Source organism: Natator depressus, chromosome 27 (genome assembly GCF_965152275.1).
Source record: "Natator depressus isolate rNatDep1 chromosome 27, rNatDep2.hap1, whole genome shotgun sequence".
NCBI classification, from domain to species: Eukaryota; Metazoa; Chordata; order Testudines; family Cheloniidae; genus Natator; species Natator depressus.
The window spans coordinates 15,861,958-15,889,949 of NC_134260.1; the positions used below are offsets into that span (position 1 = coordinate 15,861,958).

The following is a 27,992-nucleotide window of genomic DNA, read 5'->3' on the forward strand; positions in this document are numbered from 1 at the left end:
TGCCCCATGTGACCTTTGGGCTTGTTTATTCCGTCACGGGCGTAAAGCGAGCTGCGAGGCCTGGCGTTCGAGCAGGCCTGGATTCCCTCACCGAGCGGGGCCATGTTTGGAGCTAGGCCCAGCCTAGCAGGTACGTGCCGCCCCAACAAGGACTGCGACTCCCGGCATGCACTGCGCAGGCCAGACCCTCTGGGGAGTGGTGTATGCTGGGAACTGTAGTAGCCAGAGTGAGGCATCCTGGGAGTCGCGGTTCCGGGGGAGGTGGCGAACGTCGGGCGCTGGCCTTTGGGGAGACGACGCTGTGCATGCCGGGAGTTGCCGTCCTCAGGCGGCTGCACGCCGGCAGCAGCACTTCACCCCGGAAGTGGAGGGTGTTGGAAACCGCTCCGCCCCGGACCCAGCCTCCCGCTCCCGCCTTGTTTATTGTTGTGGTCCCCAAAAACGTGACTCCACCCCTCATGGTGGAGACCAATCAGAAGGAGGAAGGTTGTGAGTGGCAGGCGCGCGGACCAATCGGGCGGCAGTAAACGGTGCGGGGCTAGGTGAGGTGAATCCGCCATGTTAGGATCCTCTCTCGCGACAGGGAGGCGCGAGCGGCGCCGGGAGCCTCCCCCTGCCCAGGGTCTCGCGGAGCGGTCCCCCGTCCCCGCCGGGACCGGCCGCAGGCGGGTAAGGACCCCCAGCGGCGGGGTGGCCCGGCCCCGGGGCAGACCCTTGAACGCCGAGCCGGCTCCCCGACCCGCCGCCCGGGCCGGGTCACGGGCCCCTCTCCCTGCAGGCCCCCGGGCTGTCCGCGCCCCTTGGCTGGCAGCGTCACCCCCAGCAACGTACGTGGCTGTCCCGGCCGGCCCGCGGGCCTCGACTGGCCCCTCGGCCCGGCCAGCTCTGCCCCGTGCCCTGGGCCCGGCCTGACCCTCTGCCCCCAGCCGCCTCTGTACCCTCTGCCTAGCCCGTCACCGCCTTCGGCCCGCGGGCACGGGCAGGGCACTGCGCTCTCGCGTCCTGGCCGCCCGCGGGCCCGCGTTATGGGCGCGGGCAGCGAGTCCCTCCCCCGGAGTCAGGCCCCCTCTCTGCCTTGTGTGGGTGCCGAGCTCTGGTCGCTGCTGTCCCAGAGACCGCTCAGCTCCTGAAAGCTGGGTTCTGGGCGTCCGGGTTTGAAAGGAGTGGCCTTGGCTTTAAATCCTGTCGAGGAGCTGGGCAGCCCTCCCACCGCTGGCATCCGGTGTAGGGCAGCTTCCCCTGGAAATATGGCCTGGGAGCGGACTCCCGGACCGCAGGCCGCCTTGCCTGATGCTCTAAGCAGGCTCTAGCAGCAATGGGATTAATAAAAAGAACAGGAGGACTTGTGGCACCTTAGAGACTAACCAATTTATTAGAGCATAAGCTTTCGTGAGCTACGGCTCACTTCATCGGATGCGTTCAGTGGATGAAGTGAGCTGTAGCTCACGAAAGCTTATGCTCAAATAAATTTGTTAGTCTCTAAAGTGCCCCAAGTACTCCTTTTCTTTTTGCGAATACAGACTAACACGGCTGCTACTCTGAAATGGGATTAATGCAGGTTCTGCAAAACCTAAATATTGTTTTCTGCTTCTCACAAATGTATTGACTAAAAAACAGAGTGTCAGAAAAACTTGGTTACCTTAAGCACAGAGAAGAGCTGTGTGGACATTGCCTGAAAGGGCAGTGATGCACGCACTCAGCTGTGTGATCAATCAATCATGAATACATCCTAGCCCACTGAGGACTGAGAGAAGGAATTGCTGCTAGTCACCTGACTCTAGGTTGCAATGTAAATAGTTGTTGGAAGAGGTGTAGCAAATTTCCAGGATTGACATGGAGCCAAGACTCTGGTTGAACTCTCTGTTGGGTGGCCGATTTGTGAAGAGAAATGGCTGAAAATTCGTGTGTCCTTTGTGTGAGCAAACCTGTCATTTCTAAAGGCAAAGTATTGTTAATTTCTGGACTAACAAAAGTGCTGCAAGCATTTCAGTTAAGATCACCTTTGTTGTTTTAACCATCTTTGTTCAAACCTTAAATATTAAGGACTAAATTCACAATTCCAGTGAAGTCAGTGGAGTTGCATTCAGTTTCCGCAGAAGAGGATTTGGCCTGAAATGTCTTAACATATTTTAGGGTAACAGTCTTTCTTTTTCCATAGCCCAACAGCATGGAGCCCCAGGTAAACCTCAGTGTGACTTTTAGAGGTGAGACTCAGAGTTTCCTGGTTTCAGATTCATCAAACACTACCTGGGCTGATGTGGAAGCTATGGTGAGTTTTGTAATTGTGTTGATGGATCCTGTATACTAAACTTTCATAGAAATCTAGGAATTAAAGAACTTTTATTTTTAATATAGGCAATTGTATTTCTTTTGAGAAAAGCAAATTAAAGGGAATGTTAAAATAGATCAGTGGTTCCCAAATTTGTTCCACCGCTTCTGCAAGGAAAGCCCCTGCCGGCCCGGTTTGTTTACTTGCCAAGTCCGCAGGTTCGGCCGATCGCAGCTCCCAGTGGCCGCGGTTCGCTGCTCCAGGGCAAAGGGAGCAGTGGGAAGCGGCGCAGGCTGAGGGACATACTGGCCGCCGCTTCCAGCAGCTCCCTTTGGCCTGGAGCAGCGAACCGCGGACAATCAGCCGAACCTGCTGACGCGACAGGTAAACAAACCGGCCTGGCAGGGGCTTTCCCCGCACAAGCGGCGGAACAAGTTTGGGAACCACTGAAATAGATTATTGCCACTGTGAAGAAGTTCTTAAAGTTCGTTTTATTGATGCAGTTAAACACAGGGTCCTCTAGATTTCATTAAGCTATTAGCTGTGTCTGCTACATATTTCTGCCGGCGTAGCTGTGTTGGTCAGGGGTGTGAAGAGAAGTGTCTCTGGCCAACGTAGCTGTGCCCATAGAAGCCCCTAGCGTAGATGCAGTTACACTGGCAAAACTGCACATTTACTGGTGTATTTTGTTTTCTTTAGTGGTGGCAGTATGGTAAAAGTGCAGCTTTGCTGCTATAAACTGCATCCACACTAGGAGCACATGGCTGATACAGTGTAGACATGGCCTTAGTAAACTTAATCTAAAACTCAGGTTGCCTTGAATACTAATCCAATTTGGTTATGTTATTTCAAAATCATAGTGAAGTTCTTATGTTTAATCGGTGAAAACTTTAAAAATGAAGCTTCTCTCCCTTTCCTTTGCAGCTTTAGGAGTCATAATCATGCTATCATCTGTTTTTTGTCTCTTCATCTCTCTAAATCTCACCCCCTTTTATCACTGATTGTGTTTTCTAAAATTGGTTGCAACTAGCTAGTTTTGGGGTGAAATTATATTTTATTGTGAAAGTTTGAATCTTTCATTTGACTTGTCTGAAAGTAAGAGGTAATGTCTCCATATCCTGTTCTTTTCCACAGCACTAACAATTAGTAAGGATTCAAATTTAGGCTTTTTCCACTATCAAATGCACTGACTTGTCCTCAACCTCTTAATTCTCTTCCCTACCAAAATAGACATAGGGAAATAATGTACCTTAATGGTTCTCTGCCTTGGCTCTGACTGGTTCTCCTGAAACTTGATCTTTGTTTTGAGGTGCAGTGGAAATGCTAACATGAGTTATCCGCTTCTTGTTATGTTAGTGCTCTTTTATGGACTGGTTTATCTTGCATATAAGCTGTGCGTGTAGACTCTCACAATCACTTGTACCAATCTGTATATCATATGTTAGGTGACTGGTCACTGAAAAGTGTTAGCTTGGATTTGCATTTCCAACATTTTCTAGTTAAATGCTTTCACTGGGATAGCTGTCTGGGAGAGTTCACAGTTCCATTAGCCATAGCAGAAATAATGCACCGGATTCTTTTCCACCTGCAATAACTCCCCATCTTTTTCCTATTTGATTTGTTTTGTTCTTCTTGACATAATGGGCAGTTATCTGCTTATATCTCTACTTTCAATCACTATTTAAGACTTGGCAATGGTCTTTGAATGGTGCATCTTGGGAGAGGGCCCTGCTTCACTGCTCTCACTCATCCTTGTGTTCAGGAACTAAACAGCTCTAACGCCCTTGAGAGCTGCACTGTAATATTCTGGGAGGAGTTGTAGTTCTGATTCAAAATACTTTATTGGCATGACAAGCTATTTAGATGTTTCTAAAGGGAAGGAAAGGACAGGACCATCAGGTCTGTACTCCCATCTCCTACTCACACCGGGAGTGAGGGACATGAGTCAATTTGCAGTGCTTCCTATAGCTCCACTGAGATACTTGAGTGCTGGGGCAGATGCTCCAAAACATTCAGTATTGCAGTTTCTCAACTGGGAGCTTTGCAGATAATTTATTGATAAAATGGCAATGATAAACCTGCAGAGAGGGATTCTATTAGGAGTGCTGAGACCACTTTTCAAAGGTGCTGATTCTGGGGTATATTCTTGAGGACAACTGCATTTATTGTCCTGATCCGCTACACTGATTGTAGTTATTTCACTGGAGAGTTGCTCAAGTTCTCAGGAAACTACAGTATAAGAAACTCAGCTTTCACGTGTCTTCCATCCCCACTAGTTGTCTCTACTAGGTTCAGAATTGCAGAAAACTGGCCCATATGTAATTATTCCTTGTGTCAAGTAGAGAGATTTGAATCTGCTACGGGAAAGAAAAGGATTGTTTACTTATTTAAATTTCATAATTTTGGAAACATACATGGACTCCAAAGACTTATCGCAATAAGAAACATCTGCCTGTGTTTATAGCTCATTTGGAGCCATTCAGGGTCTTCTGCTAATGCAAAATACAGAATGGCTGCATGGAACCATTTTCTTGAATCTGAAACACTTGAAATTAAAGATTCTGTGTGGTCCTTCAGAGCAGAGTATCAGGTAGTGGGTAATGCAAGAGTAAGGTACTTTACTCTGAGTGCTTGTGTGGCTTCAGTATCTGGAAACCCAAGGGGACAAGTGAAGCAGGTATGTCAAATAAAGGCTCTTCACGAGTAAACTGTCTCCTGATTGCTTGTTTGTGTAAAAGTGCAGGTGCTTAAAAATAGTTTGCCTCAGCCTTTCTTTACTGCAGGGTGTTTACACAGAATAGGACCATTAACCTTGTGTAAATCCTGTTTCAGTGGAAAGGTTGCTGAATGAAGCTTGGGTTAGGTGCATATTAACTAAGGAAGAAGGGATCAAAGGGGAGTATTGCCCTTGGTCATGATAGGTATTTAAATTGTGTAAGGCCTAGAGAGGGATGTGACTTGACTGCAGAAAAATGGATTTCATAAAACTTAATTGATCTCCAGTGAGAGACAATGGGAGGGGAGAGAGTTTAACTAACTGAGAACTACCATGTTCCTGTCTCACTCTTTGTAATTTTACTTGCAGGTGAAAGTTTCATTTGATCTAAGCAACATTCAGATCAAATACATGGATGACGATAACGATGAGGTACTTATGTTAGTGATTCCTGTTGTGTCCCCCCCGCCCAATTTCCCCCCCCCCCCCCCGGAAACATTAGTGTGAGGCCAGTGAGTTGATTTGTCATTTGGTTTGTAGCTGCTAGACAGGTCAGAGTTAATTCTTTTTGGAACTCTGCAGCTCCACATGGAGGATTCACTTTGCTGGTTTCCCCTCTTGTAAAATGAGATGTTCCTGTTTAAAAATAAATAAATAAATAAAAATGGAAGACTGCTGTCCTGCTGCCATCTCCCATGGCCTAGTGAAAACCTGTAGTACCATGCTGTTATGTGGGAGGGATGTTCCTGTTCCTGGAGACTCACAGGGTTGTAGCTACTTGTGTTGTCAGCCACTGCAAAGCCGTAGCTCCTTAGTCCATGCCCTTTCTCATGGAAAATTTAGGCTTATTTCTATGACGTGAAGCATTCAAATTCTTTGCATGTCTTATTCAAACTCCATGATCTCTATGAAGTGATGCTTCCCTTCTGAGTGAGTAAATTGCCTATTTGTAATTATTGTTTTTGGGTAACTAGCTGCATAGCATAACCTGACCCACTCACTGCCTCTCAATATATGGTTAGAGATCACAGTAAAACTCTCAGAAAGCTCCTGAACGCTGCCCCTGTTGGATAGCTCACAGCTGCTCTTGTATGCTGGGAGAAAAGCAAACACTTCTGGAAGCTTTGAGGAAAGCCTTTTTTGGTACTTTACTTTAGCAAACAGATCAGTATTGTGTTGTCTCCAGAAAAAGATTACAGGAATGGAGTCTCCCTTTATCATTTAAGGCACACCTATGAAGACTAGGTGCTCTCTTGTTAAACTTCATTCCAAAATGCTAACTGATGACTCATTACCCAGGATCTTCAGAATCAACAGTCTGTAGTGATGAAATAGGATCTATTTTATGCAATGGATTAGTAACTTTTCTGTGCCCACTTACTAATCAGGCAAACTGTAGGAGATGGGGCTGGCTTGTGTCTAATTCAGTTGAGCATTACACCTTGAAAGGTAATAGGTCAGACTGTGCTCATGTGATTTGTTTCTGTCAATGGCCCAAAGACACGGATGGAATCTTCTCCAACTTGCTTCTAGTAGACAGGGTTGTGTTTGTTCTAGTAGTGCCTCGAGGCCTCAGCTGGGGATTGGTGTACGGATCTAGTAGAAAGACCCAAAGAGCATACGTCTGTGTTAATAACAGGATGCAGCTGGATGAAATAACACCTGGGTGGAGACTGAGAATGAGGTAACAGAAGTAAGACCGTGTTTCTGAAATTCTGAATAAGAGAATTTTATTTGAAAATAAATTTTCAAATGTAGTTGTTGGAACATATGGGGAGTAATAATAGGAAATATTAATGACATGATGGCTTTTGCTCACTATTATTTCTCTTCACAGGTCTCTATCAATAGCGAAGGTAAGGTATTATTTTGCTTTTCATACTTGGTTTATTATTTTCAGTAAAGTAATAGCTCTGCTTAGGTTTCTGGGGAAATGTGGTACTGCTAGGCAGTGCCAATTCAGGGCACCTCAATGGTGAAGGGGGAGGGTCTGGGCTTCTGAAAATCTATAGCACTGCTATTCTTAAGACTCCCCTTTTAACCATCCTTCTGGTGTCTCCCTGACTTATTAGCTTTGCTGGAAGCTATGTAGAGAGATGGTTTTTAAATTGTTAAAAAGCCTGTGGAGTGTTGGCTAGTTCTGTTGCTCTCATGGAATTGTCCTGCTTTTGTTCTGTGTGAGTGGCATCTGATCATTCCTCCCCCTAAAGTTCCCTGGATGGGGAAATCCATGCTTGGGTGCTGGTTGCTGGCTTTATCATGTTCCTTGCTCAAGCTCTTCACAAATGAAGGGCTGTTTGGTCCATCAAGGCTGCTGAATTTCTACCCGGGTAGGTCCTGACGTTCAGGTCTTCTGCGGAGTTCTAAGGGTTTTTTGGTAATCCATTGGCTGGTTGTATGGCAATTATGAGAAATGGGTAGAAATGAAGGGAGAAATTTTACATTGCCAGACTGCAGATGCATATACCGTCTTTTGTGCTACTTTTGTAAATTGCAGAAGGCCCTTTAAATGCTATCGTGTCCCTGAGGAAGGGCACTCGCTTCCTGACACAGGAACCCAAATAGCATATGCTAAATGCCCCATGTTATGTCTAGGACATGGAAGTATTCACGCATTTCTTCTTTTTTCTTTTAGAGGAATATGAAGAAGCTCTGAAGGTAACTAATCCCTGTAACGTTTTCTAATATCTTCAAAAATCTCTATAATGGAAATCCACATAGTGCTGGATTTTTCTCAGGCTATCTGGCATGTGGGGAATTGGAACAACCTGGTTGTAAAGTTGTCTAGTTTTAGATGCTAGTTTGAAGACTTTATTAGAATAATTCTTCCAGGCCAAAATATTGTTACACTGACTTCCCAAATGTTTCCCGTCTTAAAAAACAAAACAATATTCAGAGAATGCAAAAGAGACTCCAAAGCATGGTCTTCCAGGCTCTTAAAGGCCTTACCACATACAAGCTCCAGTCCTGCATTCCTGAGTAATGTAAACTACAGTGGTGGTGAGCTCAGCTGCTGAATCTAAGGTTAATTTGTCAGAGCAGCTGTAAACAGTAAACCACTTGCTGTGTAACTAGCACAAGAAAAATCCTTTCATCACTTGGTTCAATTTTGAATTTCTGTTCTGGAAATAATGTTTAAATATTCAAGAACAAAAGAACTGTGAAGTAATCTCCTGACTGCTCCAGGGCTAAAGTTCTTCTTAGTCATCCTGTTTATCAGGTCAGATAAACTGCTCTGTTGTAGATTTAGCAAAACCTACAGAAGCTCTGTCTGCTTTCCGTTCCATTTATATTATGACTTTCTAATGATTTTATTTGGTAATAGAGACCAGCTGACTGTAGTCTGGCATGTCACTTGCTTTTTTGGCTTTTCTGTCATACCATTGTAGTATGTCTCTGTAGGAAAACTTGCTTGTTGCTTGTGAAATGGCAAGAATGGAAAGTGTATGTATCACGCACTGTTCACTTAGATTGCAGTTACACAAGGAAATCAGCTCCAAATGAAAGTGTATCAAGTAAACTCCCTTCCAAGTGAAACTTCGCATTCCTGTTCCACGCAAGTCTGTGAAAAAGCTGGGTTAGAAAAACTGTCGATTCCCAAAGATGGAAAGAGACCTCTCTCACACTATTCCATGCTTGCTCAGGCCTTAGGGCAGGACTTAAAGGCTGAAAGGGAAACCACAGCACAGGTAGGATACAGAGCTGTATTGTTCAAAACAAATGATTTTGAAATGTTTCACTTGATAGCCTATTATTGCAGGCTGGTAGTCATCTACCTGTACATGAGATGGAGGCTTGAGTCAAAATTTTGCCCCTCAGTCACACCTGTTCGAACCCACTGAAATCAGTGAAGTTGATTGGATATAACTGAGGGGGAATTTTTTTTTTTTGGTCCAATATTGGGATGAAGGAATCCTTAATGTCGAGGACGGTGTCTTAAACATTAGAAGAGGTGCGATTGTTAGATTCCTAAAGCCTTGATTCCCTCTGTAATTCTCAGCTACAAACTAGCGGCTCTCAAGTAATTTTTTCTCTAGCTTTCAGTGTGTAATTTTGCAGCTAATGCTAATAATGGAGGAAGCTTTCAGTAAACTTTTATCAGAGGGGTAGCCATGTTAGTCTGGATCTGTAAAAGCACCGAAGAGTCCTGTGGCACCTTATAGACTAACTGACGTATTGGAGCATGGGTATTCACCCACGAAAGCTTATGCTCCAATACGTCTGTGAGTCTATAAGGTGCCACAGGACTCTTTGCCAGTAAACTTTTAGTGTATGCAGACAGTGGCTTGCTTACAAGGCTTCCAGTGGTCTTCTAGGAGACTGAGCCCTGGTCTACACTAGGACTTTAGGTCGAATTTGACATGACGATGACGGCTGCCAGTACTACTGTACCGTCTGCTGCCATAAGGCAATGGGTTGCTGCTGCTGTGTAGCAATGCAGTACCACGTCTGCCAGCACCCAGGAGACATACGGTGACAGTGAGCTGAGCGGGCTCCATGCTTGCCATGGTATGGCTTCTGCACGGGTAACCCAGGAAAAAAGGCGCAAAACGATTGTCTGCCTTTTCTTTCACGGAGGGAGGGAGGGAAGGGGGGCCTGACGACATGTACCCAGAACCACCCGGACAATGTTCTAGCCCCATCAGGCATTGGGATCTCAATTCAGAATTCCAATGGGCAGTGGAGACTGCGGGAACTATGGGATAGCTACCCACAGTGCAACACTCCGGAAGTCGACGCTTGCCTCGGTACTGTGGAAGCACTCTGCCGAGTTAATGCACTTAGAGCATTTTCTGTGGGGACACACACTCGAATATATAAAACCAATTTCTAAAAAAACGACTTCTATAAATTCGACCTAATTTCGTAGTGTAGACATACCCTGAAACTCTGTTTATGGTGAAAGGTGTTGGAGGGGAATATGTTCTGAACTCTCCTGGCTGTTCATGGGGCTGGGGGGTATGTATTTGGAGTTGGGGTTTTTGCTGCTTAATCCCAAATTGATAGGAGATACATACAAGGAAATTATGTATTTAAGGTTTGCAATTTATTTTTGGCTCTACAGCAAAAGGTAAATCACAACGAAGCTGAAGGGACCAATGAAAAGCCTCCAGAGTGGTTTACTAGCTACTTGGAATCAGTAAGTGTTTCCTTGGATCTTTGTCCTCTCAAATGTTTATGTGAGACACTGTGGGGGACGCAGGGAGGATTTTGTTTCTTACAAGTATAGGTCTGGTTAATCTGGTTTCCTTAAAGCAGATGGCACTTGGCTTCTAAATATCAAGAAGCCACTACAATTCTATAGTGTAGCTGTTGTCTAAGATGTGGTCCACGCTGAAAGTTACAACTGCTCTATCCCTTGTCAAAGCTGGATTGTTCCTTGTTGAACATTTACAAATGTTTTCCAATCTGATTTTAAATAATCTTAGTTTTGACAAGGGTTGGAGTAGTTTAGGGATTCTCACTTTCCATTGGAAGACTACCACAATAGAATCCATGTTGCATTCCACACAGCCCTTAGGATCTCATGCTAATCATTGTCCTGAAGAACTTACATAAAACATGGTGTCACTCTTAGAATGTCCTGTTGTATCCCTCAGGGCTTCTTAAGACTTTGAACCACAACATAAACAGAGCAATTAAGAGAGGCTAGGCCACTAAAGGTAACGCTTCCTAGGAGACCAGTGAGTAGAACATATAGACTGTTAACATGGATATTAATGTTATCGATTAGCTCCTTAATACGCAAGCTCACAGGAGAGATAACTAGCCAGGAATAATCAGCTACTACCTTCCTGAACTAATCCAAGTCATAATGATCCCTGTAATAATAGCACCACAAACTAAGCAGCCCCTTATTTATGAGGAGCTAGCTAGTGATATTCAAGGTAGGATCTGATAAGTAAAGATTCAGACTTTTAGGGATCTTCTAAAAATGAAGGCTGAAGACCTGCTTGCTGTCTGGGAAGATTCTAGACTTACCTAACTCCCAGAGTTACCTGACCTGCCTAGGAAGCTGTGCCATAGAGTCAATATTTAGAATCTTCTGTTTGCTTTTCTGCTATAAACTTGGTTCGTTAAAATAAGTGGTTTGGTATTTTGTAAAATGCCAACTGGCTCTCTGAGGATGGTACTCCACTGATTTCAGCCTGGAAGATGCCAAGAGAGGAAAAGGAATTAACAAAGAACTTTCTGTCTTAAAAATTGGGGATATTGGGACTATGTGGACCAAAACCTAAAGTTGTCCAGGCAGGTGCCATTGGTGACCACCTTCTTTTCCTCAGTTTAGGGAACAAGTAGTTAAAGAAACTGTTGAGAAACTTGAGCAAAAACTAAGTGAGACGCTCATCCTTCATCATCGGCCCCCAGACTCATCCAGCAGCTCCACCGTAACAGCACATCCCGCTCCAGAGACCCAGTCGACACAAGGCAGCCAGTGTGACTGGCTAATCTCCTGCAGCAACTGCCACACCCGGATTGTGGGGATCCGCTACCAGTGCAGGTACAGTCCGATGGCATCTGGTTGTTTAGAAGAGTGACACATCCGTGTTGCATGCCTGTGCTTTATAGGATGAGAAATTGTTGGAACTTGGAAAAACCTCAAGTTTGAATCCACAAGGTGTGATCTGGTCTCAGATGCCCCGTGTCCATTGCTGCATGTCTTGCATAATCAGCAACTGTTCCAGTACATGTGCTTTTGGTGATCTGGCAACTTTCCCAGTGGCATACGGGCCTAGATCAGCAATCACGAGGTCTTTCGTACATCGTTCTCTTGCGGGCCGTGATTGGTTACTAGGCTGGTGCACGTTTTTTTTCTCCTCTTCTTTTCCATCGCCACATGAGAATTCCAAGCCCTGAACCCTGCATTACAAATACGTTTATAAGGATCATACTGATGGGTATCTGTGCTGTGCGATAACACACATCCCATAAAAAGGGGCAGCTGCCCTTTGAGTTCCTGTACAAATAAATACTTGGTTCTTTTATGGCCTAAATAGCAACTGTAGCAATTGACATAGTTCAATCTGATGTATATTTCCTCTGTCACTCAGAGCATACAGATTGAGATACTTCCACTGATTTCATTTCATCAATACATCTGCTTTACAGCCCTGGGAGGCTGCTAAGAGCTCTGGTGTCCTGTCCCCTACACTGTATCATCCACTGTACTGCAATATATTTTACAGAGAATTTTGCTTAGTCTTTCTTACCCTCTGTCACAAAACAATCTGCAGTCGTCACTCATAAGTTGAGTAAGGCATGTTTTAAGATGTGACACTAAAGAGGAAATGACTCAATGTCTTGGATGGGGTTGGCTTGGAAAGAATGTTCCCAATAGAGGTGACTGCACAAATGATGGATCCGACCCCTGCTCCACCCAAGTAGTCTTGCCTAATATGCAGAGGTTCCGATACAGTGATTTGCTTCTTTAGGGAGATGGGGGTGTCGCCCATATGAGGATTTACACACACACACACCCCGCCCCCCCTGCTCCTTTATTTACCTTTAAGTAACCTGCTTGCCTTTACTTCCTTTGCAGTGTGTGCCCAGCCTACAGTATCTGTGAATCGTGTGAGGCAGGGACGTATGCACATGATCCTAATCATGTCTTGTTGAAGTTGCGGAGACCTGTTCTATGTGTCTCTGAGACCTACAGCATTGGGCAGTTCTCCCCTCGTCTCCCTGCTACTCTGGAGCAAGTTAGGTAAATGCGTAGCTGCCTCAGTTACATGGCAATGTTCTTCTGGTCTGCAGGAGGCAGTTTGAAAATGCCTATATTTGCAGTTTTGTTTAGGTATTTATGACTCCAGATATAGAAGAAAGCAAGAAGTGGAAACTGGCATATGCATCATTTCCAGAATATGGAGTAGATGACTAAGCAAAGTAGCATATGTCTGTGTCACATTAAATCCAAGACTGTCCTAGACTCTTCAGCAAGAAGGTGGAAGAGAGAGTTAATTATGCAGAGGTTTTTTTTCTCCTTTCTTGTCTCATAGCTGGGTTCTACAGCACCTAATGAGTTCAGTACGTCCCTGTGATACCACATATGTTAATGTGACTTCCATGAGTTAGCTCTTCCATCAGGGCCACATTGAATATCTTCACGAGCTATTCTTCAGGATTTGTTGCAGATTTCCATTCTTTGGGAAATGTGCCCTTCAGAAGATGTCACTGGGATATTGCTTGTAGAAGCCTGAGGTTTTTCATTGTGTTCCATGAAACATTCCTGGCAGAACTAGAATTTGTATTGTTGATGGAAGCTGAACTCCAGTTCGGTTGCTAAGTGTATGTTGTACAGAGCTGGATGTCTTTATTCGCAGGCTCCAGAAACAGATGGACAAAAGATTTTTGAAGGCAGAAAAGCAAAGATTACGAGCGGAGAAGAAACAGCGCAAGGCTGAAGTCCGAGAGCTCAAAAAGCAGCTCAAGCTGCACAGGAAGATTCACCTATGGAACTCTGTCCATGCGCTGGAGATCACCGGCTCACCCGCTATCAAACCAGAGAGCCTGCAGCCCAGTGCCATCGTGTAAGGAATGCTAGGAGCCAGAGCAGCGCTTCGTGCATAGCTGTGTTATTTCTTGATCCTGTGATGCGACGAGGTTAAAATGTCGTGTAGAATTTTATGAAATAATGAGAGGCTAAATCCTGGAGACTTTCACTGATGGCAGAGAGATTCCGTGAGAGCTTTGCCCTAGTGAGGACTGCAAAGTTTGATGCTGTTTGTTAAAATCCTATCCCTTGCCAAAAATCTGAAAACAGGTGTATATGGAGCACAAGATGGGCATCTTGTGTGCGTTGGGAGAGCGTGAGGGGTGTAAATTTGAGGTGGTGTGACCAGGAGGGAGGGCAACATAAATTGAGGTTGACTTGGTGCCTCATTTGAACAGACTGCATTTTTTTATGGTCTTTCTTTTGGAATCTAGTCTGTACTCCATGTGCACAGTTTTTGCACAAGACCATGCTGAGGTAAGAGTGGAGGCTATAGCACCCTATTGTCTCATTAGATGGGGGTCTTCCATGTGGAGAAGTCTGCTTGAGTTTTTCCATCATTCTATTTTATGCATGTACAGATTTAAAACATGTAATATCTCTGGTTTCTCATTCCTTTAAAATCATTGGGGTGTATTTTTTTCCCTTTACACATGTCTGAATCCAATTAACATTAGTTGGAGCTACTTTATACTCATGGAAAGTTTAACAGATCCAGTTGTTACCTATTTGCTAAATAGGAAATATTTCCACTTCTTTTAAAGGACACTAATTTGAAATGTAGTGCAGGACCTGTGTTTAAATTGACATTCCCTAAGCCTTCTGTCAAGTTTTTTGTGGGTTGGTCGGGGGGAACATTTAAACCCATCTATTGCAGAGAATCCTTACAGGGGAAATGATGAGGCTGACCAGATACTAGTGTTCTGATTCAACAGAGCATTTCAGTATGCATTTTAAATGCTTTGCTGATTCTAGGCCAAAGAACTGTCAAATAAAAGTAAACCAGCTCAGAACAAATTATTTCATTTATATTAATCTTTATACTAGGGGGAATTTTCAGAAAAATGTTTTATTTTGACCCCTATAAGCAAAGGAAGACGAACTGCTTAAATGGTGGGATTTTAGAACTTAAGTGGAAGATATTTATTTAAAATGCTAGGGCTTTGGATCTGCCTTCCACAGGCTGAGGAGAAGGATGACAGCTGAAATAGGTCAGTCTGGTTGATTCAATCAATTTCAGAGTGGCTTCTGTGCTTGGCTCTGTACTCAGGAGTCCTATCCTGCCCTGCTCAACAGTTGTCCCTACACTGAGCGCAGCGTTCGTGGATGAGAATTTGCCTGACGGGACTCATATGCAACCAGGGACAAAGTTTATCAAGCACTGGCGAATGAAGAACACTGGCAACGTGGAGTGGAATTCAGACACCAAGGTGCCCCCCTCTTTTGCTATTGCTGTGTTTACACTTGTAAATCACTTGAGTAAGTTGCAAGAGGTAATGTTTGTATGTGTTGGCTATGGACGGGGATTTTGGTTTTGACTGCGGCCAAAGCAACACCTGCCTCAGGTTCTGGCTAGTCTGCTCATAGAGTACACTTCTTGCGCTCCTCGGAATAGATGGCAGAGGACTGAAGAAAAGGGGTTAAGGACCGCCATAACTTTGGGAAACTATATTGAATTAGTGAGTTGTCAAGGGGGGGGGGGGTCCCACAGCATGGTGGTTCTGTCATACAAACATCTGACCACAGCACCACAGCCTTTTCCTTTCATTAGTCTAGACCAAAATTAAAACTGAAACATCAATATTTTATCAGCCTTTGCCGGACTGTGACTTACTTAGAAAGTCTGAAGGGTTCATTAGAAGGGTCCTCCGCTGAAAGAGCAGAGCTGGTGAGTGTAGGGGAGGTTAGGCTGCCAATAAACTAGTTGATTTTGTTTTTTTTATCCTTCAGCTGAAATTCATGTGGGGAAATCTGACCCTGGGGTCTTCTGAAAAAAAGGACGTGTTGGTGCCATCCCTACCAGCAGGGCAAGTGGGGATTGTCTCTGTCGAGTTTATTGCTCCTCCTCTAGAAGGGACCTACGCTTCTCATTGGCGGCTGTCACACAAGGGAGAGCAGTTTGGGCCCAGAGTTTGGTGCAGCATTGTTGTGGATCCCTCCCCAGTCACTGCCTGTCTGGAGAGAAATCAGAAGACCTCTAGTTCCAGTCTAAAGGATAACGCTTCATGTAGAAATGAGGCAAGTATCCCAAAGTGGTATGATGGGATCTACCTATGGAAGAGAGAATAGTGTCTGTCTCTGTTTGGTGTAATGGTGGAGTTGCTTCCGTCCTCCCACAGTGTTGATCTAGTGTTGGGGGTTGTTTCAGGTGTTTCCCGTTGTTTAAAAAAGGTGGCCTACCTTTATTGCTGTAGTAGTTGCTAACATATTACCTGTTGCTTTGCCGAACCTGGAATTACTTGTTGCGGTGTATTGCAGCTGCTTTTTGGGGGGGGCTTTTGTTGTAACTGAAACCTTGCAAGACCCCACTTTTATGAGATTTGCACCTGTCCGTAAGGCTCCAAAGTAGGTGGAATGAGGCTTTTTTCATATTCATACTGTCATTCTACATAATATTCTGGCTTCATATTTTATATAACTATATTTTTGAGCCTCCTGCAACATCAGAGGGTGTTAATCTAAGGTGCCTCTGGGATGTCTCTCCTCCCCACCCTTGGTTTTCTGCAGGCAGTTTCTTCAAAATCAGAAGTAGAAGGCCAGCAGGCTGGTGAGGGGATGGAGCAGACGGACTTGCCAGTGCCAGCCATCCCTCTGAAGATTAAAAATATCCCCAGTGAGAGGGAGTTTTACATCCCATCAGTTGATCTCCTTACTGCGCAGGTAAAATACTAAATTAAAAGCAGAAGAAAAGATTTTTGTGCCCTGGTTTTAGTAAAGTGCATAGAGATTCACAGGGGTTAGTTGCCTCTGTCTTGAACTGTCAGCTGTTTTGAGTTCAAGAAAATATAGGCCAAAGCTTTGCTGATTCAGTAAAACTACTATTTCCCTGGAGCAACCAGTAGTGGGAACTTGTTGCCACTACAATAGGAATGCCACCTATCTTGTTATCCCAGTAGAACCTATTCCACACTGAGTTATATGGGCACCTCCTTTGCCTCTAATAAAGGGCATTTGTATGTGCTTTGCTCCCACTGTATAGCCTCCCTCTTTCTGGTAATTCACTGATTTTAAAAACACAACTATTCTTCTGCATTGGACATAGGAGTCCTACTAGAGAGCTGCAGTCTGCCTGAAATTCTGAGGCCACTGGAGAAGTGGAATAGATTTATTTATAATAAATGTGGTGCTGGTAGGTTCTGTGTGGGGGTGCAGTGCAGGGCACACTTATGGAAATGATCTGGGGTTTTCTCCTGTAGGATTTGCTGTCCTTCGAGCTGCTGGACATTAACATTGTGCAGGAACTGGAGCGAGTGCCACACAACACTCCTGTTGGTAAGGAACTTCTTAAATTCTGGTGCACAGCATCTCCCATTCCAGGAGACATAGAATAGAGGAGTAGGACTGTGGTCACGCATACAGCCAATTCTTCCTTTGGGTCTCCATGGACTGAGATGCTGGAGAAGCGATTTGGCACTCTGCATGTGAGACTTTGCCACTTGAGGCAGAGGTAGAGTAATGAGCTCTTCTCTGCACTTCGCTCACAATTCCCCTTGCTCTGGCCCAGCGGAATCTTGAGAGTCCCTTGTGCTTTCATTCTTGACTCCCTTTCTCACTCACATCACCATGAACAAGGTGATGGACCTCAAGGGAGGCTGCTCTTCTGTCCACCCAACCAGCCAGGGTCAGTGGAGCATCATAGATCAGCCTGTTTGAGGTGCTTGTTCAGATGCCCACAGTCTCCATCAACCTTGGAGCAAGTAACCTGAGGGGGGTGCTAAACCTAAAAATGACTAATTGCTTGAAAGGTTGCCTTTTGTTTAGCAGTAATGCATATTACAGTTACCTGTAATGCAAATAAACCTTTTTTGCCTTTATTTTCCAGACATGACTCCATGCATGTCTCCTCTGCCACATGATAGCCCTCTGATAGAGAAGCCTGGCTTGGGTCAGATAGAGGAGGAAAATGAGGGGAGTGGATTTAAACCAGTACCTGGTAAGTGGTCACCCTTGGAGTCCCCAGGAACGTTTCCTGTTTTCTCTAGATTGCTAGCAGTTTAAGGTCTGTAAGTGGGAACCATGTACCTGCTGCCACCACCAAATTTATTGCAACCTTTTTGTTGCCTTAAATGGCCGCTGTGGCCTGAAATGCAGCGAAAATGGTGCATTCTTACGCTGCATTTCTGCTCATTGAGTCTAAGGGCTTGTCTACACGACCCACCTGATTTATCGTGTCCATCAACCGCTGAGCACTCTCCGTCAACTCCGGTACTCCACCAGAATGAGGAGCGCAAGCGGATTTGACGGGAGAGCATCAGCTGTCGACTTACCGCAGTGAAGACACCACAGTAAGTAGATCTAAGTACGTCAACTTCAGCTACACTATTCACATAGCTGAAGTTGAGGTATCTTAAATTGACCCTGCGTGGTAGTGTAGACAAGCCCTCAGTCCAAACTACTTTAGTGTCTTAAATGTTTGCTCCTTTTAACCCTTTCTATGGAGGAGCAAATGAGAATGCCTGGCTCATTATCTACCATTGGCTGATCCACTCTGATTGCAAGATTCACGTGGATTTTAGATCCAGTGAGAAACAGCAGTTGGAAAATCTCCAGAACTCAGAACCTCTCCCCCTTGCAGTTGTGCTTTGAGTTATGCTCAGAAAACTGCAGTCTCTGTGGTCCATGCGTTTCTAAAGATTCTGCTCACTTATATTTAACTTTAAAGGAAGTGAACTCTGAAATGCATCGGTTTCAAAGAAGTAATAACATTTGAAAACCTAGAGGTTTACTTGTGCTAGCCTCTGCCCTGGTCAGGCTGCCTTTCACATAGTCCATGTGATACATTCCTCTAACTGTACTAAAATAAGCTGGGGTACTTCACTTGCAAAGTGCTAATTGAAGCCTGCTGTCCTGTAGATGCTCACATGGTGAAAATGAAGGCTGAACATCCAGTGAACTTGGAAGAAGGGGAAGAAGACATGAGTGGGACTCAGTTTGTATGTGAAACAGTCATACGCTCACTCACCCTGGATGCTGCACCTGACCACAAACCCCCTCAAAGGAAGAAATCACTGCAGAGTGAGTGCTCCCCTCAGCTGAGTTCTGTGGCTTTATTTAATTTTGTGCAGCTGAACCTTGGTAATAAATTGCCTCATCCTGAAGGTGGGTACAGCATTTTAACTGTTCTTCCTGTTTCTTCTGTTAGGCTCTCTGCAAACACTACAAGACACCTTCAGTTACAGTGTAAAAAGTGAAGAAGCTATTAGAACAAAAAGTAATTCCACTTCCAAACCCAAGGAAATGGGGTCAAAGAGCCAACAGACAGAGGAAAATAGGTTTGGTAAGTGAAATGGATTCTGAGGCCGGAATGGACCGCTGTAATCATCTAATCTGACTTCCTTGTTAACACAGGATAGGACTTCTTCTCTTAAAATTCCCGTTTTGATTTAGAACTGCCTTTTTAAAAAAAAAAAAAAAAAACCCCAACCAGTGAGGTCAAATGTGTGTTTGAATGCCTGACTCTAAGGCTGTAATATATCCCATGTTAAGAATTGTGATAAACTCTGAAGTACAATAAGAAGTCTGTGGAAGGGAATCATTGTTGCGTTAGAAGATCGGTGTCTGTACTCTAACCGAGCAGCAGTTGAAACAGTTTTCTCCTGCAAAATGGAATTTAAACTACAGGGGGCTAATGAAAACTTGAAAGGGGAATTCTAGCTGGGTAGGTGTCTGTTATAACACTAGGTGAAGGGCCTGGTTTTCAGCCTGTGTCCATGTTAGGCCATATCTACACTAGCATTTATGTTGGAAAAACTTTTCACTCCCGGGGTGTGAAAAAAACATCCCCCTGAGCAACATAAGTTACACTGACAGAAGCACTTGTGTGTACAGCACTATGTCAGCAGGAGATGCTCTCCCACCAACATACCTATCACTGCTCATTGAGCTGGTTTTATTATGTCGACAGGAGAGAGCTCTGCTGTCAACAAAACACAGCAATTTCCTCAACAGCCTTTGCCCCTTGAGCTAAGATTTCCAAGCACTTCATTCAAACTTACTGGTTTAGATAAAGCAAAAACAAATGTATTAACTACAAAAGATAGATTATAAGTGATAGCAAACAGATCAAAGCAGATTACCTAATAAATAAACAAAAACACAAACTAAGCTTAACATACTAGATAGATTGGATATGTTTTAGTAGTTTCTCAGCCTGAGTGATGGTATAAGCAGGCTTGCAGATTCTTAAAGCACAAGCTGCACTTGCTTTACAGCTTGGAATCCCCAAGTTTTTCATACACAGGCTAGAAATCCCTTTAGCCTGGGTCCAGTACTTCCCCCCCAGTTCAATCTTTGTTCCTCAGGTGTTTCCAGGCGTCCTCTTGTGTGGGAAGTAAAGAACAAGAGATGATGTCACTCTGCTTTATATTGCTTTAGCATATGGTAGGAACCCTTTGTTTTAAACTTGGTTCCTAGACCAGTTTGTGGAAAAATACAAACATCCCAGCATGGAAGTCCAGAGTCATGTGGCCTGGTCACATGGCCTTGCTTACCTTGCTGAGTCATAGGAGCCATTACTTATAGACTGTCTGGAACGTTTACAGGAAGGTTAAGTTCTTTCAGGGTCCATTGTCTTTGCTGATGGGCGATCAGCACTGTCTGGCTTCTTCATTGTTATACCTGAGTCTAGTTGTGGGCGTCATCCAGAGTAAGCACATTTGAAATACAGATACATAGTCAATATTCATAACTTTAGGTACAAAAATGAAACATGCATACAAATAGGATAATCCATATTAAGCAAGACCCCTCACATGGCCCATCTTGTACAAAATGCACCATAATTATGCCATAATCCTATTATAATAATATCACTATGAAGAATATGGGATGCAGTGTCATAGTGCCTTTCTAACTTAAGGTACCCAGGCATAGTGCAGTTCCTCACCCCTCTGCCCTTGTGTGAGCACTGGATAAACAACCTGATATACAGTTGGAATGCCAGGCAGTAGCAAAGACAAAGTGCAACCCCACTAATCTCATGCCAAAGGCCATTTAGACAAGGTCTGCTTCCTAGCCAATCAAAAGCCCACACCATCACCACATGCGCACAGGGGGAAAAAACCTGGCCAGCCTTGGCACCAAAGGTCCTGCAGTTGTTTCTGAGCTTGTTGTCTTGTGTTTGTAGGCAAGTGGTGCCTTTGTTGCCAAGCTGGTCTTAATGGCAAAATTCTAGTACACCATTCTTTTTCTTCTGTTAGAGAAATTTGCAGGGTCTGACGGAGCAAATCTCAGTGGGGAGCCTAGCGACGCAGCGTATGAAGAGGAGGAGGATGTTAAAGATGAAGTTCAAAGCCAAGTGTCCTCTGCTTCTTCAGAGGATTATATCATTATCCTCCCTGAGTGCTTCGATACCAGCCGTCCACTGGGAGAGTCTATGTATAGCTCTGCCCTCTCTCAGCCCAGTTTGGAAAGAGCAACAGATGCTGAAATGGAGATGGTGATTCCAGAAGGAGAGAGCCAGCCTCAGGTCCATAATATCAACGATATCTTAACAACTTCACAGACGTTGGATGCAGTACCATTGACCCCAGAGATCGTCGGCACTCTACCCCAACTGCAAAGGTATGGAGGGTGTGGGTGCTTCTGTGACAAGAACAAAAATGCTAAAGATGGAATTTCTGTGTCTGTGGGGCACTGAGCCTGAGCCCTGTGTGCAAACTAAAAAGTTACATTTGTGCTGTTTGAAAAGTATATGCAAGTATGAATGTCTCAGATCCTGCTGTACCGTTTAAGGAAGAATCTTCTGTGCAGCCTGTACTGACTCCAGAACTGAGGGTTTGTGGTTTTTGCTTCTGTATCTTTGTATGTGTTTTTATATATAACTTTTTTTTTTTTTTTTTTTTGCAGGAACCCCTCTTCTCTTCAGAGTCATAGTCTCCAAAAACCAAATTTGCCATTTACAGAGGAAATACCTTCAGCTGTTTCTGATCAAATAAGAGAAGGTACCTGCAGCATATATTATAAATTCCATGGGTGGCTGCTTAGTACCATACACTGTTAGTAGTCCAGGTAGTTAATTGTCACATGTTTATTGGGTTCTGCAGCATATTATTTCTATTAAAGTAGTGTCTAAAATCTGCTAGTTGCCATAGAGGCAAAGGAAGATGCAGTTTCTCCCAACACTCTTTGTATGTTTGTGTTTTATACTATAAATTCTTTGGGGGTAAAGTATTCCAGTATACAGTCAGAATGATTCTTTTATACACAAATGATCCCTTTCTGCTTTTCAATTTATCCCACCAGTAATGGTTAACTTCTCGTTTGGGTAGAAATGTGCCTGAAGAGAGATTTGGAGATGTGCTAGCTAATCCTGACCACATTTCCTGGCAAAGACAGATCTTCAGAGGCAGATGTGGCAGAGGTGGGACTCCTAGGCTTGCCACAAAAGGCCCTGTGGAAATCAATCTGTCTCAGTGGTGTTTTCTGAATCCAGAGGGTGCAGGGGAAAAAGGGCAGTGAGGGTGAAAGATAAGTACCCCTGTACTTTCCCTCTCTTCTTATCCCATAATCCCCAAACACTGGATAGCTGCAGCAGCACCCAGCTTAGAGTATGGTGAACTGTTGGCCTACAAGCTTGTGATATCTGTGTTAACCTTAGTTTCTTGTGGACTGTAGGAACCTCACTACTCACTTCAGTTCACATGCACAAACCTCAGCTGTCTAATATGCTTGTTTACTGCACTTGCTCACTTGTTTTGATATACTTCTAGAGCCCAGATATGAAGACTTTCCTGGACCAGGACCTTCAGGAATTGTAAATAATAATAAATTGAAGTGCCCAGAATATACAAGGTAATCGAAACCAATCATTTATCACTTCAGAATTGGTGCATCTTGGCGTCGCATCTCTTTAAACTGAGAAAGCAGTTAAGGGCATAGGTTCTCTTTGTAGGCTGTGGAGATGGTGGGGAGCCTGTCTTAGCAACATTCAATTCAAGATTTCAGAAATTAATGCCGAATTCAATGGGGCCAAATCTTTAAAAGAGCTCTGCTCTGATTTATGCCCCTAAATGAAGGGGCCAAAGTTGACGACCACTTTGAAAGTCTTGCCCTTGACTTGCTTGCTTCTGTTGGAGCTTAGTCCTTCTGAAAATCTGGTTTGTTGCCTCCAGGTCTTTCAGATTCTTGGGTCTTGGGAAAAATTTAAACTAAAGACACAGTGAGAATGCAACCAACTTATAAAGATGTTGGGAGTTGGATGTACAACATAGTAATCTAAAAAGAAAATGGTCAAGAGACCAGGCAGAATATCTGGTTAAGTAGATGGGACCAATAGAGACCAGAAATGGTAATGGTAAATCTGGATGTTAGGATTGTTCTGAGAGAGGTATTTGGCAGGCAACATAGTATGCTGCTACATACCCACATACAACCCTGTAGATCTCTGTGGGCAAGCAAATCCACTGTTCCACTGTAGAAAGCTGTTAAGTGTGTCTTGAATGCACTCCTTTCTATACTTACATAAAACCTGTTGATAAGGTGTCTTAAAAGAAATGGATTGACCTCCACAAATAGCCTCTGAATGATTCCTTTTGATTATACCCCATTTTCTCCAATGAGACTTACATTGCAGTAGGTTCTCTAACAAGGAGGTACTGTAAGTGAAATACACTCTTGCCTTTACTGACTTCAGATAACATCACACTTCTCCACAGACACCCCCAAGGAAGCAGCATTGCAGGAGGGCTGGTTAAAGGAGCTTTGTCTGTTGCTGCCTCTGCCTACAAAGCACTGTTTGCTGGACAGTCCATTGCAGAACAGGTATGTATATCTCTCGTTTTCTGATGCACTATGTGGATTTTTTTTAAGAACTTTAACCTTACATTAAAAATATTAATTATGTGAGTTTGTTACCCTGTATAGGGGTAAAACTCCTGTCCTTTTACTCTTGGAACAGTAAAATATTAAACAGGTTTGGCAGTAACTGTTTCAACTGCAGACACTAGCACAGCTTCCCTGACTAATTCAGGAAAGCCAAACAACAGATGGTTAACTGGGGGACATTAGTAATCCTAGCAGTTCATACGAAGCAATAACGGGCTTAATACCAAGTAAATCTGAAAAGGGGGCTGAACTGTCAGAGTTGAGCTCTGTATGGTTATCACATTGACTCCAGTGTCTTGAAGGTTATTTCTATTCTGCAGTTTGATTTTAAGATGCAAAAATGAGGGATATGCCATTTCCTTTGCTGGGAAAGATTTACAGTTATGTATTGTTGACTGAGTTGAGGTGAAGTTATTGGAGGGAGTGACTTGTATAAAATAGTGATGTGATTGGACAGCTGATGTAATAATATTCCAATGTAACTTTCGGCCAATTGGAAGAAGGAGAATTGTTTCAACCACTCAGCCCTGAAAAATGAGTTGCCCTTCAGTGAACCACCTGTGTCCCATTCAGCCATGATGTCTTTAGAGTGTCTGCAGACCCTTGTTTTATCTAGTGTAATAACAGTCCTCTGTTGCTTTGTTGTGTGTGCCTTTTGGGATTGGCTAATCATCTCACCATTATTTCCACCACTAATAAATCTCAGCAGCTGTTTAAGGCTTTGTATATTCCAATATGGCTAGCAACTATTGAGTTACCTCCCTATAATAAGTCTATTTGCACTGTTTTTCCTGACAGCATGGAACCATAAAAGTTGCAGATGGGAGACACCTCTTAGGCTATGCCTATACTGCAGTTAGACACCTGCAGGTGGCCTTTACCAGCTAACTCAGGCTCGCAGGCTCCTGGGACTGTTTAATTGCACTGTAAACATTTGGGCTTGGGCTGCAGCCTGAGCTATGGGATCCCCCCACCTCGCAGGGTCCTAGAACCCAGTCTCCAGCCCAAGCCTGAATGTCTACACCGCAATTAAACAGCCTGTTAGCCTGAGTCCCGCCATACCGAGTCAGCTGGCACGGGTTAGCCAAGGGTCTTTAACTGCAGTGTAGACATACCCATTGAGGTCTTTTTCCATCTCATCCATCTTCTGGCCAGTGCGCATATAACAGTTAGTTATTTTCATGAGTAACTAAAGAACCAAGTTACTCATTAAAATAATGATTTGCTCACGGTCCTAGGATTATTCTGTGTTTTCTCCAGCAAGTAACTTGCATTGATTTCTAAACACATCCTGATATTAAAATAAAATAAACCAGGTGTTTCCTGGAAGAGATCACTGATTTTTTCGAAATTGTTCTGTAAACTAGGACAGTTGGTGCTTATTGTGAAATCCGTAGCACTGCTTAGTACTAGCCATAGTGCTGGCAGACGCTTCAAGTTCCCCGGGGTGACTTCAGTTCTAACCCTTTCTGATTGCTCTTCATACACACTTTTTTTTATGTAGGGTGATGAAATGTACAACCACATATAAAGGGTGGCTGTACCTGGTCCCTGCCCCAAAGAGCGTAGTTTGAGAGGTGATCCTCCTGTTGACTTCAGTAGGGTAGGACATGGTAATCTTGATTCATTTGGAACATGAGTCGATACTTAAATCCATCTCTGAAGGGCTAATGCACTATCCAGCTGCACTAGACGGCCCATGCAGACTAATTCTCAGTTGCTAAATGAGACCCTAAAAAGTGAGGTCATTTCAAATATCAGAGACTGTAAACAATTTAGTGGCAAATAAAGCTAAGATTAGCTTTAAAATCTTTTTATAAAGTATTAAGTTTTCTGCTTTGAAATAGAGATGACTATTCAGTCAATTCAGTATTTTGAATTTAAAGGGTTCTCTTTTCTTTAAGCAGCCTACAACTACAGAAGAGCAAACTGCCACTCTCCTAGCCAATCTGTGTGAGATGGGATTCTGTGACAGGCAGTTAAACCTGAGACTGCTGAAGAAACACAACTATAACATAGTGCAAGTAGTTACCGAATTGCTTCAGATCAATAACAATGACTGGTACAGCAGCAGATATTGACTCCTCCTGGTAGCCGAAGCACCCATATTTGACCAGACTGTTATTAAACACCACAGCAGCAGACTACTCCCAGGCTTCCTTCTGTTTTGGGGTTGGGGGATAGAAGCACTTCATTTCCATTTTTCTTGAACTCTTGATTTGTTCCTTCACTGAAATCTCAAACACACCACCTGCGACTCAGAATTTTATGAATCAAAGACCAGAATTTTAACTTTGCTTTAGACACTGGATAGATAATTGAATAAGTTTTAAATCTGATTTGATACTAATCTCTTGTATCTGGGAGTTCAGTAGAATTATTTTAAACTTCTCCAACACAAGTGACAACTTCCTCTTTTACTGTATAAGTTGTTTTTGGGCAGTTGGGATATTTGTTCATGCTGAGGTCAGCAAAACAAAACATTGGGAAGAGGGGCCAGACACTGCTGTTAAATGTAGTCTTACCTAATCTTCAAGATCTGCACGCAGCTAGCAGGTTGCCACTTCTACTGAGAGGGGTTTTTTTTAAATAATTGACTTTTCTAATGCATGATAGAAGTACTAATAGATTAAAAATACAGACTAAGCACTCTTTTTTAAAAAGAAAGGGGGTGCTCACATGAAAGACACCTTTCCAAAAAACAAACCCATGACTTAAATTTTATTTTAAAATACTGAAAGTATAACCAATGTTAATTTAAATGTACTTAATGAAGGTCAGGAATTTCATTTTTTAATTTCATTGTAGATACAATGAAGCATGAGAAATTGATTCACCAGCAGTTCCTGAACAGTATCTGCAATGGTGAATAGTACAAAATTTTGTTTCTTTGCTGAAGAAATACAAAGTCACACAGCCTGCATAAGATATTTTCCTAAATTAGAATAGAACTATAGGGAAAAGTCCACCTATGAATCCTTAGGGACCTTTTGCAAAGGATGAAGGTTTGACTGTTACTTTTTCCAAATCACTCCAGTGCAAACCTTCTGTTTTTACTGATAAAGAACTGAAGAATATGATAGGTCAGGCCTATATGGGCATGTGAATTCTAGTTATGTTTGGGAATGTGAGTAGGAGTGAGAGGTAGGATTTGGTTGACTTCTGGTTTAAAAAAAGCATTAACTCCAGCAGCATTAACTACCCAGTCTCTTGATGAATCAGGTTATGCTATATACAGTTATATTGTATGATACAGTGCCATTGCCATTTTGGCTTATGTGCAGTTTTTGAGAGGTGAAAATCTGAGAAAATAATTCCCCTTGAAACCTGTCAGAGCTAGGGTTTGATTCTTGGAAGTGACCAGAAACCATCAGTATCCACTGCTGTGCAGTAGTGTGCCAGTACTTTGTAACGTAGAACCCAGTCACTTTGGATTTGACAGCAGTGTTGACTACACTCTTATTTTGAATCTGTCATGGTGTAAGTGAATTTTTTTTGTCCTTGCTACAGCAAAACTCAGACCGTTGACAGTATCGAAAACACATTAAATTCTGATCTCTGCTGCTTCTAATTAAGGTGTTAATATTTTGACAGGATGTGGATAAAGAGTCCAAAGCAGTATCAGTATTATGATTGACTATATAATAATCATTAGCCATACAAATATAAATTAGATTCTATTAAATAAAGTATTAGAAGAAAATATGTATCGGATACAATTTTGTTTAAAACCTATTTTTATAGAAGATGCAAGATAACAAATTGTTAAACATTTATTTTGAAATACAGTGAGACTATTTTGCAGTGTTTTTCCCCAGTACATTTCTATCTGCTGTGGACCAATTCTAGATAATTCTTCACTTGCTAAAACTACAGTTTAATACTTTTTCCATCACCTACAGTATGTGTGCAAACTCTGGTCTGTAGTATTGTAGCTCAAGCTTACAGAGAATGAAATGGTGAGGATGAAGTTCAGTTGCTGGTAAGCATCTTACTTTGACCTGGACTGTTCAACAAGAAATTTTTTTTTTAAATACATACCTTTATACTAGGGTGGGTGTTTTTTGTTTGTTTGTTTGTGTTTTAAACAAGTTTCCATTTGAGCTACTTTAAGTAGTTGTTAAACACTAAAAGATTTGCAAGTAACACTTCATTTGAGATTGAAACCCTTTCAAGTTTGCAAGACCTATTCTCTTTAGTTTCCCCCTCCAAAATACTTGGATTAGTTTTACTGTTGAAACTCTAAGCCATTCTCCTGTATCCTGATCGTTTTAGATAATGTATGCTTGGACTTAAGATATATTTCTGTTGGCTTTGTATATTTTGTTAATGATGCATGATATAATTTATAATATATTCCATAGTGCAGATAAGGTCTTTGTATATTATTTAGAATAAGCACTTTAAAATCTTCAAATGTGATGTAAAAAAAAATTAAAAATCTTTGCCTCGGTCCTTATAATAAAATCCTT

At 43.1% G+C, this 27,992-nt stretch overlaps 1 protein-coding gene across 4 annotated transcripts; it reads left to right on the forward strand.

Moving 5' to 3' along the window:
• Positions 1-27: 27 nt before the first annotated feature.
• On the forward strand, positions 28-27,992 carry NBR1 (NBR1 autophagy cargo receptor). Of its 4 annotated transcripts, none has more exons than XM_074940941.1 (22): positions 28-130; positions 2,159-2,269; positions 5,355-5,417; positions 6,823-6,841; positions 7,621-7,643; positions 8,456-8,674; positions 10,051-10,125; positions 11,270-11,487; positions 12,526-12,690; positions 13,307-13,513; positions 14,747-14,906; positions 15,427-15,718; positions 16,208-16,356; positions 16,893-16,968; positions 17,519-17,629; positions 18,550-18,711; positions 18,839-18,973; positions 20,895-21,258; positions 21,544-21,638; positions 22,407-22,488; positions 23,352-23,457; positions 25,425-27,992. In XM_074940941.1, exons 2-22 carry the CDS (start codon positions 2,168-2,170, stop codon positions 25,599-25,601), a joined length of 3,000 nt encoding a protein of 999 aa, XP_074797042.1. In that variant the 5' UTR covers positions 28-130; positions 2,159-2,167; the 3' UTR covers positions 25,602-27,992. The 4 variants fall into 4 exon arrangements, with proteins under 4 accessions (XP_074797042.1, XP_074797040.1, XP_074797041.1 ...); XM_074940939.1 differs by lacking the exon at positions 28-130 and adding an exon at positions 540-669; XM_074940940.1 differs by lacking the exon at positions 28-130 and adding an exon at positions 540-669 and having other exon boundaries at positions 25,428-27,992.